This window comes from Ursus maritimus, unplaced genomic scaffold, assembly GCF_017311325.1.
Source record: "Ursus maritimus isolate PB19 unplaced genomic scaffold, ASM1731132v1 scaffold_11, whole genome shotgun sequence".
Taxonomy (NCBI): domain Eukaryota; kingdom Metazoa; phylum Chordata; class Mammalia; order Carnivora; family Ursidae; genus Ursus; species Ursus maritimus.
Genome location: NW_024423453.1, coordinates 59,162,919 through 59,177,711, shown reverse-complemented (window position 1 = coordinate 59,177,711; position 14,793 = coordinate 59,162,919). Strand labels below are relative to the sequence as shown.

General features: G+C 40.8%; 1 protein-coding gene across 1 annotated transcript in view; it reads right to left on the bottom strand.

Moving 5' to 3' along the window:
- Positions 1–14,793, bottom strand: part of GALNTL6 (polypeptide N-acetylgalactosaminyltransferase like 6) — a 1,129,500-nt gene that overhangs the window by 193,037 nt on the left and 921,670 nt on the right. The window contains exons 5-6 of the mRNA XM_008705050.2: positions 9,196–9,381; positions 4,529–4,712 (exon numbers count right to left, since the gene is read on the bottom strand). Coding sequence (XP_008703272.1) covers positions 4,529–4,712; positions 9,196–9,381 — 370 coding nt within the window. The remainder of the gene's footprint in view (positions 1–4,528; positions 4,713–9,195; positions 9,382–14,793) is intronic.

Sequence of the window (14,793 nt, the reverse complement as noted above, 5' to 3'; positions counted from 1 at the left end):
CCACATGGAAAAAGTTCTGAGTAAAAGAGAGTATCTTTACTTTCAAATTCTGAGTAAACTAAGGTGCAAGTCAATCCCCATTGGAATTTACCCAAGTGGGATGTTAAAATTTTGAATGTCAATTAATGCAATCTGTCAGACCTGACGGAAGCTCATTGTTTATTCCAGACAACAAGTAACTTTATTCTCAATCTGTTCTCTTCTTTGCATTAATAAAGTGAAGCTTTTGTGCCCACCAAAGAAGATAGAACCCCTCTTCCTCTTGGCTGGTCAGCGCAAGCCCCGGACCATGGCCTTCTGAGCAGAGCAATGGCTAGATCTCAGCTGGACTCACCCGCTAAGGGTATTATTACTCATGCTCTGAGGTCTATCTCGGTTAGGTAACCGGCCTAGATAAGGAGTCACTGCATTCAAACTGTGTCTGTGGACATAGGGGTTTCCCAGAGAATAAATGGGCATTTGTAGCCTGTAAAGTTACCCCCAGGTATAGATGTCCTTATTCTTTAAATTTTGGAAATTGGTGGTATATATGGGTGGAAAACAGAGAATGTCTGTCCTCTCTAATGACCGTGTACAAGAGTTCCATTCATGATGACTAAAGCTCTAAGTTTTAGAAGTCCTTGAGGAATTGTGGAGATCTGCCTGAGGAAGACGGACAGAATAAAGATAATTTATTCCAAGCCAAAGACAGGATACAGGTGGATTCTGAAAAATACAGCAAAGTTGAAATTTGAAAGGGCTGCTGAATTGATCGTTGAGTATTTAGGCAAAAGGAAGCGTGATATCCAGGGGAGTGCAAATTCCCTAGAAATTAACTTTCTTGCTATGGTCAACAGACTCATACGTTAGGGCCTGAGTCCGTGATACAGTAGATGGACTATTTCATGCTATCCTTGTGAATGAGTGGGGGAAAGGCGGACGAGGCTGCAGGAGTAAAGTGAATTTACCTGTATTGAACATTGACATCAATGAGCATGAACTTTCGCAGGATTCTGGAGGACCTGAAAGGCATGGGGATATTTAGCCCCCCCCCAAAAAAAAGTTTCTTTTTTTTTCCCTTTAGGAGGAATAAGCATAGCAGGTGTTTTAAAATACTTTTAACAGCTCTATCATCAAAGAGGAATTAGACGTTCCTTGTACCTTAAGCAGGACAATTTGGGGTTGGGGAAGCAGATTTCCTAATGTAAGGGAAAAGGTTTCTGTCAATCAGTCTAATGGAATGGATTGTCTTTTGAGGTAGCAAATATTACTTTCCTCACAAGTTCAATAAGAGGCCAGTCACCTTTCTCGGACATTGTCTGGTGGTTGTATTAAAGGGAAGTTGGATAAGATCATTTCTTCTCGTCTTTTCTAAACTTGTAGATGCTGAGATAAGATTGGAGAAGTAAGTTAGTGGTCAGAAAGTGAATGAACATCTTCCTCTTTGTCATCATGACTAAAGGAGCATATTATGTTTTGTCACACAGGAAAGGTCTGGGATTAGACAGAAACCAGGAATAAGGAAACTTTATAAAAGCCACAAAAAACAAGAATTTCCTAAAACCATCACATCATGACATAAGCCATCTGAAAAGGGGGGGAGGGTACTGCATTCTTTTTTTTTTCAGAAGACAAGAATGTTTTTCAGATGTATTCCATCCAGTTAGAATTGTGATTGCCATGTAATAATTTGAACTACGAATACTGCATTTTCTCTCATATTCTAGGAGCAGTTTGTCTGAAAACCAGATCCTTTTGCACATGTGAGTAAATCTTTTCTTAGTGTTCAAAGCTATCTCCGGGTTTTCCTTTTCTTCCCTAGTCAGATTGTTGAAGGTCTTGGTTCCCATTTTAGGAAGTGATAGATTTTGAGTTCTTCTGGCCAGGTAACCTATATTGAGAAAGACAGTTTATACCTTGACCCATATATGCATTATAACCGAAGCCAAATATTTGAGAAATAACAAGAATACTTATGCATTCACATAGAACCCTGAAATTGTCAATTCAGTTCATTAATAATTACTGTTCATGCCCCACTCATTTCACAGGATTTGCAGATGAAAAAAACCCACTACCATTGTCAATAGTTAGATGTTGGAAACTCAAATAACGGCAGAATAAATGAGAGAATGGAGGTTTTGCCACTTAGGACATTTGATAAACTTGTTACAGAAAGATGAAGTTTGCATACATTGCATGAAAAGTCCTGAGGTTTGCAATGCATTTACATATTTGTTACTTCCTTTCTTGTCTTTTCAGCCTCGTCTCCCCGCCTCCCAGAGAAAACTACATAGCCCTTGCAGAAGCCACTCGAAACATGAAAGTCCATGGGAGAGATATTTAGATAGACTGCATTCACTCCGTGTACCTTAAAGCTTTACATCTAGAGAAGCAAGTTGTAGCCTAAAGCCCGTCTGTCTGTTTACGAACACATTCGGGTGACTATGGAGATAATGGAATGGCTGAGACACTGCTCCTAGCTGCTTGGGTAACCATTCTTTTATTATCAGGAAGGCAAATGCAATTTCTAAGATCAAAGTGGACATCTCTTGGAAGCTACATTTATTACAAAAGGCTGAAGTATCCACATTCCTAGGAATCAAAGGGACTGAAAAGCCAGAAAAGCAGTAGCATTCAAGAGGCGAATGCGATCTTTGACGGACAGCAACCACCGGCGTCGGTGACAGGAACAAGAGGTAATTTAATTCTGAGAGTTACCAACTCTGCAAGCTCTGGGGTTAAGCAAGGTGCCTGATACGGTGATCGCCACAGCCAGGGTCTGCCTGGCAAACACTTTCAACTGCCAGTGCAGGGACTGAGAATACTTTCATAGTTTTCACCATCTGAGATTCCCTTGGGAGCAGTTTGAACCCGTTTCTGCCGAGAATAGGAGCCCCACTCAGCCACTGCAGGGGCAGTCAAGTAGAAGGTCATTTTAACTCAGTCACTATTGAGAGTATTTGGAAAACCATCATGGATGAATTCTAGCCCTGAAAACATGGCTGCCTCAGAGAGTAGCAACCAGACTGTGGCCGTTCCCCTGTCAGCTGCCATCCGACACCATATTTAGGGTCCTTTTGCATCCTCCCCCAAGCCCCAACCTGGCTTCAAATCCCACCCCATCCCCCAATAAGCCCCCTTGCCAAGGCTTTCCCATAGTTAACTTCAGGAAAGCCTGACGAAGATCTCTCCAGCTGGGCCCTCTTCAAATGCTTACTGGAAACTCTATCGCTAAAGAACATTTCTAGTAGTTTTGAATATCCTTGAAATCTTGGCCAAAACATTTGGAAGAGTAACAACGGGCCTTTATTATTTCTTCTCAAAAACTCTCCAGCAATTTCAGAGTAGGAAGAGGCCTTCTGAAATTCTGGATACTTGATAAGTGTGCTTCATATTACAAAAGAAATCATTTACCTCTCCCTTTTCATCAGGCTAATGTCTTCTGAAATCCTCTCCGCATTCCCGAGAGGTTATCTTTCCAGAGACTAGAATTGCAAGAAGCGTTTTCCTGCTGTTTATCACGTATTTTTTGTAGTTTAAAGGGTTAGTGTTACAGAAGTGGTTTTCATACTCGGGAGCTTCTCCACTGCAAACTTTTACTGCCCATATTATTAATGAAAAGACAATATTGATTTTAACACATTTTAAACACACCCTTAGAAAGTATGCAAAGCCTCAATCACAGATATTCTTCTTGTCCTAAGAAAAAATATATGATAGTTTCAAAATTTGTGAAAATTTTAATGCGATCAAAAGGGTGAAGCAGGAGAAATAAGTAATAGTACGCATTGGGCAATCTCTGGGCTAACTTGTGGAAAAAGGTCACCATTCCCCATTACTCGTCCTAAGAGTTGGTCAAACTAAAGCAAATATATATATTTTTTCTTTTTCTTGACATGCACAAATCTCATGTCCACACTGAAAAAAGAAAAAAGGACTTAACTTTGTAGAGACCAATAGATGATTGTAAATTCTTATCTATATAGAGTTTAAATTAATGGCAGGGTTATCAAAGATTATTTACGCCAGATATATCATTTGGTTGAATTCCCCAAGTTTAAGTTATGGGAGCACCTACTCAAAAACACCGCCTTCTCTCATAATTCCCAACAGGGTGTAAACAGAGGCTTAAATACCGCTTCGTACTTTATATCATTTTCCACTAAGAGTAAAGTAAAATAGCTAATTTAAATGATTCTTTAGGGAAAAAGCAAAAGAAAAGAGAGAACTGAGAAGAGGAAGAGAACGTCTGAGAGAGAATAGCTGGGGACTCTGCATTTTCAGTGAACTCTGCCTTTTTCTGATTCTCACGTCTACACACTCTGCTGCTTCGTGAAGTTCGGCAAGGCATGATCCACGTACTCAGTGCAGCTTGTAATTTGCTACAACTCGTAGGCCTGACTTTCCTCCAAGGTGCGGATATTGTTGCCACCTGTTTTCATCCATTATGTTAGAGATAATTGTCCTCATGGGTCCCAAGCCGACACGTGCCTGAAATGAGTTACCTGCCCTCGCTCCCGCGGCCCCTCCCTCAGCTGCTACTCACTCGAAAGGGTCGCTGGGATCTGCCCTCTGGAGCTCTGGAGGGATGGGGATCCTTTTGTAGTACATTTCCCAGTCGAAGGCGCCTCGCATGGCGTCCCCAGCTTGTGCCTCATACCCAAAGTGATTGTGGTCAATGACATCGATCATGGGGCACACGATGGTTTTGTGGTTTAGTGCAATTTGGTCTGAAAAATGAAAGCACAAAATAGGAAATGACATGCCTGCCAAGGCCATCTATCATTTTTCAGCCAAGAGAAGCCTACAGATCCTTCCTAATGCAGGGATGCTGCTTGCAGCCCGGTTTCCCTGGGTTGTTCGAGCACTTTGTGAAATCTCTTCCAAGGCTGGACTTAACGTGATGGGACAGTGATTAGGTACAATTAGTGTTGTCGTAGTTTCCTTTAAGAAAGTTATGTCCCAGAGAGACTTGCAGAAGTCCATTTAGCTCTACCCCTGTCGCATTTTTGCTCTGACCTGTCCCCAATCTGTCATTTTATAGTGCATCCAACATGCGTGGAGAATAAACAGTACTTGTGTTCCTTCAAGCATACAGCGGGAGCTTGCTGAGAAAATATTGTCCTGCTTTCTGGAGGGTCCAAAATGTAAATATTTAACTTCATGCTTCTTTTATTTAGCCTCTAATCTTAGGAGGGTCACGATGGCTGCTCCCCCACTACATGCTGACAGATCGCACACAGAATTCTCTGCTCTCGGGCTTACCAGAGATTTTGCCAAGGTCTATTTTGCTACCGTCCTTTGATATAGACTCTGTTTATCAAAGCTATATGTTTTTATCTTTTCTCATTCTATCCAAAAATGCATTAGATGGCCTGATACTACTGTTACCATTCCTGCTACTAGCAAATTCTTGAGCAACTGCTAAGGGGTTTATACCCCTGAGCTAGTTCTCATCCTCCTAGCAACCCAGTAAGGTGGCTGCCCTTGTCATTCTCAATTTACATATGAGGATACTGAGCTCGGAGAAGTTAAATAACTTGTCAGAGGTCCCTCATCTTTTGAGAGTAAAACCCAGGATGCAACGCCTGCTTAACAGTCCAATCCTAAAACCCGTGGTCTTCCCAGTTCTCCATGGTGCTTCTCGTGTGACATCTTTTTCAGTTCCAGCTACTTCCTTTTCCATGTGGATATTATTATTGTGAGACTTTAACAGCACAGGGAATTGGCATTTGCACACTTTGCCTCACCCGAAACAGCTACAGCTGACGTAGAGTTGACTGTCGAACAACACGAGCTCGAACTGCAAATGTCCACTTATACGTAGCTTTTTTTCGATATAGGACAGTGCTGCAAATGTATTTTCTCTTCCTTATGCTTTTCTTAATAACATTTTATTTTCTAGCTTATTCTGTTGTAAGAGTACAGTATATAATACATATACCATACACCGTAAGTGTCAGTTGACTGTTTATGTGACTGGTAAGGCTTCTGGTCAACTGCAGGCTATTGGTAGTAAAGTTTTTGGGGAGTCCAAAGTTACACGTGGATCTTCGACTGTGCCGGGTGTTGGTGCCCCTAACCCCTGTGTTGTCTAAGGGGCCAACCGTATTTCCTTCCCAAGAATGTGCACTCGGTCGGTATTTATTATAACACACATATTGTCTGACAGAACTTTTAAATGTGAACATCTGCTTTCTGGTTATTGGACAATCTGATGTGGCATGTGGAATAAAATACATTTAAATATCTTAAAAAACGTATCTTTTAGAAAAAATGAGGTTTGGTTATTTCAGTATTATTATTTTGATGACCCTGATAAGGCAGGGTGGGGGAAACCACAGAATCCTGTAGAAGATCTTCCCTGCATATTTACATGCCTGCCCCTTCCTTCCCTTCTTCCTTCCTTCCTTCCTTCCTTCCTTCCTTCCTTCCTTCCTTCCTTCCAATTCAACAACTATTTATTGAGTAGAAATTATATGCTTGCCACTTTTCTAGGTTCTGGGAACACAGCAGTGAATAACAACCGTAAAAATCCCTGTCTTTAGCAATGGAGCAAAGGCAATCAATACACATAATAAATCTCTAAATTACCTAGTACGTTCGCAGGTGATAAATGTGATAGAAAGAAGATGAAACAGGGCAAGGGGAGTATGGAATGCTGGTGTGCGGCAGGGTAAACAGCACGGCCCCGGGGGGCCTCTGAGAGCCTGGAGATTACCTTCCTATTATTTCAGCTAATTGGTAGACAGAGACCCCAGCCCTATTTCAGGTGATGGTTCAGCAAGCACCCTATGAGCATCCATTTGCACCTGGGAAAGCCTTGTAATGGGTTTTAATCTTTATCGAAGTGGTGTTTCCCCATAGATGTCTTTGGCAGAAAGGCCTCATTGCTGTGTCCAAAATCTCTCCCCTAGCAGCTCCGCAGGTATTTTAGTATTAAGGTTTCAGTGACTTTCTTCAATCAAATTCAGAATCAGGTTGATTTACAAGTTCCTTGACCAACAAGGAGTCCCAAGGTGACCCAAAGAGAATGAGTCTGTTAAATTAACTGTCAACTCTCCCTTCAAATTTCCTTTCAGCTCTCATCCAGCTGTTCTAGCTTGGGGTGAAAGCAGCATGACTAATTTTTCATCTAAGGCTTGTGCCTACATTTCAATTTCCAGGGATCAAACAAACAGACTCTTAATGGGAAATTGAAATTCAGGTATAATCCCAAGGTGAAAAATGAACCAAGAAACTGTGTGGCTCCGCCTGTTTTTTCATTTTGGATGATGTGTCAGGACACTGATGGAGGAAAATAAAAAAAGATAGTGATCCTGAGCTTGAATCATTTCTTATCCATCAGGCCTACAGGAAATGAAATGCTTTAATGAGAAAAAGTGGGTTTCTCTTTATTTTCTCTCTCCCTCTCTTTTTTTTTCCTGTTAGATTCATATGAACAATCAGAGGCTTGATAATTGGCATTTAGGAATTGCTTTGGTTCATAAATAAACTAGGCCTTTTGCTGACTTCCTTGAGTATTCAACACCATTTAGGTCAAATTCAGTTTGCAGGAATCTCACTGTTGCTGATGAAACTCTAAATTGCTATGTCCTTGGACAAGGTACTTTTAATTAAAAGCTCAGAGGAGTCTCTGGCCGTAGGAGCACTGAGACATTCCTGTTGATTACGACGGCTGGGCAGTCGTCTGTGTAGATGCGTGTGGATGGGGGATGTGGTGGGGTGTTAGTTGCTGGTCATTTCCTGTCTTAAATCCTACACAGTTTCAATTGATTTCCCCCCCACATCTTTCACTAATGGAGCTTTGCTGGTTCTAGCTGAAATCCTGCACAGTAGTCAATAGCAAATCATTCTTTCTGAGGCAGCCTATTGTAAAGGCGGTTTTTACTGGCTTTAGCTCCAAGGCCAGGGATATATTTACAATAAAAGTTGATTTAGCGAAATCTGGAAGAATAAGAAAGAGTACAGTATGTGCACATCAAGAACTTTTTAGAAACATATATTTTTTTTTCAGGCTGGCAATTTATTCCTCACCCACTACTGGACTTTATATCTGACTTCATGGTGGAATAAAAAACAAAGTAGTCAAGCTCCAGCTGAGCCACGCATGTGTTTTCTAGCCTGAATGACTCTTAGTTCTTCCATGTTTCTAACAGTTCAAGCGTGATGTGACGGAGAGGCTGCTTCTTTCCCAGCTCTGAGCCATATTGTGAGCGTGGGAGATGTGTCACCTGGATAGTAGCTCTGAGTGTTTGAGGGGGTCCTCTGTAAACTTGGGGGATTATATATTTGGGTCTCTAGACAGATGCCGGAAGTGGAAAGGACAACTGGCATTATAAATCCACGAAAACGTCAGGGCACTTGAACTGTATTCCGGGGCTGAATAATTTTCTTTCCTCATTTCTTAACAGTTCTATAATAATTGTTAAACTGTGTACGTGTGTGTGTTTGTATGTTCTAATCTTACTGTATAGTTGTTTTTTTTTTTTTAAGATCTTATTGATTTATTTGTCAGAGAGAGCGAGAGCACAAGCAGGGGAAGCAGTGGGCAGAGGAAGAAGCGGACTCCCCTCGGAGCAGGGAGCCCGATGCAGGACTCCATCCCAGGACCCTGGCATCATGACCTGAGCCAAAGGCAGACGCTTAACTGACTGAGCCACCCAGGCGACCTGAGATAGTGTTTTAAAATACTTTTTTCTTTTAGTATTTACCCAGCCACTGTCACTACAATAAAGGAAAAGGTCTAAACTAAATGAAACCAACTGAGGGCTTCAGAGGGGTGGGGGACTGGGATAGGCCGGTGATGGGTCTTAAGGAGGGCACGTATTGCATGGTGCACTGGGTGTTACACGCAAATAATGAGTCATGGAACATTGCATCAAAAACTAAGGATATGCTGTATGGTGATTAACATAATATAATAAAAAATTATTATAAAAACATAAACTAAATGAAACCATTTCAAACGTTAAGTTAGACTGCAGTTCGTAGTACCTAAAATGGCAATTTTAATGCAGTTTTCTAGTTTCCTGTCTGTCCTCAGCTGTGGTTTAGACAGAATTCAAAGCTCTCACTGTAAAAACCATAGAAGAGATCTCTCGCCTTTGTCCATTGCAAACTGAATAGAAGCAAGCCACACTCCCTCTGAAGGAGGGAGATTCCCCAGGCCCTGCTGGTCCCCAGAAGGCCACCATCAGTATGCGTACTCACTAAGGAGCGGGGGCAGCCAGTTCACGTTGACCTCGCAGTGGGAGTCCAGGAACGTCAGGACTTCTCCTCTCGCCATAGACGCCCCCAAGAGGCGGGTCCGGATGAGCCCTTCCCTTTTCTTGGTGCGAACAATCCTTACTTTGGAAAATCGGGCCATATATTCTTCTAACTTATCCTTCAAGTGATCTAGGAATGAAGAAGAGAATGTAGAAAAAGAACACAAAACATTAATTGCAACAGAATTATCCGTGGGTGTTTATGCATTAAGTGTAAGTGGATGATACATCTGAGCTTATTTTTTTTCTCCTCTCTTCACCTCGAGAGGAGACGCTAATCAGATTTCATGCCCAGAGGTTTTTCTTTCTTTGTACTTTCCAAAAAGCTTCATAAACTGCAAATACTGCCCTTTGTTTGAATACTAGAAGACACAGACCCACGAGAGCTGTACCATGTGATTACTGTCGGCCAGCTGCCACCATGCTTAATCCTGGCCAGCCTTCGCCATGATGGGCATTGGCCCTCTGGCTCCTGCTGTGTAAAGTCAAATGAACATTCCAGCATCTGGGCTCTTTTCAATAAGAGGGCTCTTTCCAGCAAAGCCATGCCTAGTTTCTGTGTTTTGAAAATAATGCATGTAAAACCACAAGAAAAAAATCATCTCTCTCAAATCAACAAGAACCAAACAGATTTTTCCCCCGCAGGGTAATAGCAAACTAATGAAGATGTTCAGCTTCTGGCTTCTGATTTGAAGTATAAAAGTGACCGACTTGCCATTAAAATGAGATGTGAAAAGAGGAAGGCAGATAGATACTACACAATCATTTTGAACTTAGCTATTTAAGATTAGAAAACAAAAATTTAGAAATGTCTGTTTGCCTAATTAAAAACAAACTGTGGGAACCAAATCGAATCAGATAGCTTATTTACAGAGAAAAAAGATCTCTCCTCCTGGCTGTTATAAAATGCATCAATATCCTAGATCTTTAATGCCAAATAAGTGTGTCTGGTGTCTACTGTGGAATTTGTACTCATATAATTTACATCCTGTGCTTTCGCTCTCTCGTATCTAAAACATTAGGAGGGCTTCGCTGGAGTTTCTAACAAGTAACGTCTAATATTCACAGAAACAGAATCTTAGTATGCAGTATGTTCTGTAGTTCCTCTTTCAAACTTTCTCTGCGTGTGTGCAATCAAAGGCAATATTATTATGAAGTCTCCTCCTATGATCTGTAGCAATAGGGATTCACGTAAGGATTTATGATTCCCTTCCCTGCGATCCAATTTAATAGATGTCAGAATTACTCATGTTGGAATTTCTTTATACATAAGCCTTTATTTTTATTTTTACTTCTTCTTATTAATGAAGTGTTTAAAAAAAAATCTCAATTTCCAGGGTGGCTCAGTCTGTTAAATGTCCGACTCTACTTTGGCTCGGGTCAAGATCTCAGGGTGATGAGATCCACCCCCGCATTGGGCCCCTTTTAGCATGGAGCCTGCTTAAGATTTTCTCTCTCCCTTTCCTTCTCCCCTTCCTCTGTTGTGCATGCACAGGCTCACGCACTCTCTCTCTCAAAAAACAAAACAAAACAAAACAAAACAAAACAACCCCAACAACTCAATTTCCTTTTTTTCTGACTGCCCCATAACTAGGCTTTACAAATAGATCAAGTAAAAAGCTACTTAGTTTTCTAATTTTTCCTATGAAAAAATCCTGGTAGGTTCTTTCACAAGAGTGTTTTAGCACAAAATAGGTTTCCTTCTATTTTGTTCTTCCTGTAACGGACAGAGCCATAGAGATCAGACTACAGAAAGCAAAGATTACAGATTTGAAGTCAGAATAGACCTAGGTGGGAGGTCAGTACCAGTGCAATATATGAATATATATGAAATATATTCTCTTCCCCTGAATTTCCTCACCTACAAAATACAGGGAATCAGGAGATTTTCTCCTCTTGGAGTGTGGTGGGGAGGGTCCCGCTTTTGGTCAGGGACCTCACAGCGCTCGTTTAGTAAACATTCACTAAGTCAGTAACTGGAGACCTCCTAAGTCACATATACTTATGAAGAGAAACAACAGCATTTCTAGCTAAAGAAATGCCTTTGAATGCTCAGCCTGAAAGATGAAAAATCTAGAATTTTTATTTCTTGGTGAGATTTTGATAATTCGTCATCTTCTATTTATTGAAAATTTAGAGAATGAAGGGTTTTGGCCAGCAATCAATGAGCACATACAACTTTATGGTGGGATCGTAGTTTCTCAACAGAAAGGCTGGCTGCAAAGTGTCTCCACCTCTTTAAGACAGGCGTGCCGTGCCAAGGGCCTACCTTCTGCCTCTCTCCTCTTTGCTTACCCCTCCCCTGTGCCCCTCTGTGCAAACTGCACAGAAAGATTCCAAGGAACTTCACAAGACAGTGCCACCTGTGAATACGACTGGAGCTTTCTAACCTGTTACAGAAATAAAGCAGAGATCTGCACCCTAGTCGTGCAAGGAAAGGCAATGAGTCAGTGGCAAGTGATCAGTCCCAGAGCTCTCTATATGCCAGTCTCGAAAGACCTGCGTTTGGTCAGGGTCTCTCGCAGTAATAAACATTTAAGAAGATGCCATATCTCACTACTGTAATTTATTCAGGCTCTGAAATCCTTCCGTATCTCCAACGTACAAGCCGGTGTCATTCTATAAGTTGTAAACTGGTTGTTTGGGCCACAGAAACAGTGTCTCCTGAAAACAGTGTCACAACAGTCGTTGGGCATGGAGAAGAGTGAACATTTGTTAAACCCACCCAGTGTTTGTGTTCTTTCATTAAGCCTCACTGTTCTTTGGCAAGTACCACCGTGAGGATGCTCTTGGTCTCGGCGGTCTGGGCGGCAGGTACTTCTTTCCTCCCTGACTCCAAGGACTAACGGGGCCTCTTGGGGAGAGGAGAACTAATTCTCTGTAGCTGCGTCTGAGGAAATGGCTGTAGAAAGCAGTTACTTCCCAGGGGGTCTAACTTGAGAATCAAAGGGTTGTTGATCACCTGGGAGTGGTTGTCACAACTTTGGGTTTAGATTTCCCTACTTTTTAGTTTATACGAAATTCTCTGAAACTTCGTGGGGGACTATCTCTACATGTCTCCTCTCTCCCTCTACACATTATCTGATTCTGTGTATTTTTCCTCGATCAAAGCCCATTTTAACGTACTAAAAGAATTGTATGGTATGAATCCACAAAGCACAAAGGGATTGACCCCAAATAGAGTCCCCTAATTGCTCAAATCAATTCTTCTAGTTTGAATTTTGCAGTAATCATTAGGTTGCTTTGCCTCAGAATAATGATCCGGTTGACTGCCCTTGCGAAGGGTTCATTCTCTTTCAGTAGTTCAGTTGTAAATTCTAATTACCCATAACTCACAACGAAGACAGGTATCATCAGTCTAATTAGCAAATTAGACTCTCATACAACGGAGTTACTGGGGATGGTGGAGATGGCTTTAAATTAAGAACACTTGGTATTTCTTTTGTATGAACAATTTCTAGATTCATTTCTGAAATATTACTAAATTTATTTTAAACATGATTTTATATGATTTTAATTCAAGCACAGTATCTTTGAAGATCCCTTTTGAGCTTTAATTTTAAATAATGACAGGAGAATTTATGGTATTGTTATAAAGCTGGCAGATTTCTTTAGGGACGATGAGCTATTTGGGGAACCAGTAAAATGTAAGACCACTAGTTGAAACCCACTAAGTGGTATCCTGACGACCTGGACAAGTGAACACAACTTCAAATATGCTAATTTTTCTCAGGGTTTATTGTATCATTGTGGGGCAATAGGGAATGAAAAGTTGTACTCAAGTGAAATTTTGGTGTCTTGCTACTGTGAATGTGAAATTTAGCAGTTTTCTCAATGAATTTTCCCCTTTTTCTAAAGATTTCCCATATGCTCCATGAACTTATATGGAGAATATACCATTCATTTGTATATTTAATGTTAGGGGTAGCAATTAAACACTAAAAAATCACCTTAAATTATTTGCACAGTCAAGAGTTGAGGACATGAGTTCTAGGTATGTTGCTGACTGACCACATACCATGGGGTGAGTCGCTCCACCCCATTTAACCTCATTTTCCTTAGCTATAAGGAAGGAAATATGTCCAGTTGGTCTTAAATATTCCTTCTAGTTCGATGAATCTATGGTTTCCCACTGTGAAGTTTTACTTACAGAGTAGATCAAACCAGATCGACTACCTAGTTTTTTCACAAAAGCATCCTAATGGTTGGTATTTTGGTGTGTCTTTGGGCTATATCTCATTTTTGAAAGCAAGAGTCAAATCAAAATAAAGCTAACGCACATCAAAGATTTAGTCAAAAAGCAAACTCCAGGGTATTTTCTTTGGTCAATACAGCATCTGTCTAATCTCCTGTGGTTCACTGTCTGTAAGACTGTTACTGATGTCAAAATAATGACTTTGAAGCACTGTAAGTTCATCAAAGATTTACATCTGTTCAATAAGTTATGCTTATTATGTCAGAAAAAATATAGTAACAGAATTTAGACAGCTTTCTAGTCTACCTCTGAGGAACCGATCCCAAAGGGACAATCTAGTGACTATCAATATTAGAGAGCATGGCCAGTGTATCCCAAGAGGAGGACCCACCAAAGGCCAAGTAAACAGCTGCCCTGTCTCAGTGGCTCATTGAGGCTCGGTAACTTGTTCACCAGCCCCTCTTTCTCCTTTGAATTCCCTAATTTACATCCCAAGGGGAGCGCAAGAGGGGCAAGGAGACACTATTTATCTGGAGATAGGGATTTCTATATTTAATTATATACCTATGGAGACGAAATGTCTTTGATGTGTATACTCTGGTGTTGGCAAAATGTAGTAGAGCGTGACTTTCAGATCACATAGAATATGTGCTGGTTGTTACGTGTTCTGAAATGTAATAGACTATAAATACACAATAACATAAATATCTTCCTTTTCTGGTTAATCCTTACAACAAAAATATACTATTAAGTACAATGCTCAGTATTCTGGATAATTTGAGGTTATATCAGAGTGACAAGAAGTACTTCACCATTAGAGAATATATTTTTCTATTTCTTAATCCAATTGGCACATGTTGTATGTTTATATATTTATTTTTATTTTTTTATAATAATTTTTTATTATGTTATGTTAGTCACCATACAGTATATACTTAGTTTTTGATGTAATGTTCCATGATTCATCACTTGCGTATAACACCCAGTGCACCATGCAATACGTGCCCTCCTTAATACCCATCACCGGCCTATCCCAATCCCCCACCCCCCTCCCCTCTGAAGCCCTCAGTTTGTTTCCCAGAGTCCATAGTCTCCCATGGTTCATTCCCCTTCTGTTTACCCACTCTTCATTCTTCCCTTCCTTCTCCTACCAATCTTCCTATATCTTATATTCCATAAATGAGTGAAACCATATGATAATTGTCTTTCTCTGTTTGACTTATTTCACTTAGCATTATCTCCTCCAGTGCCGTCCATGTTGAAGCAAATGTTGAGAACTCGTTCTTTCTGATGGCTGAGTAATAATCCATTGTATATATGGACCACAGCTTCTTAATCCAGTCATCT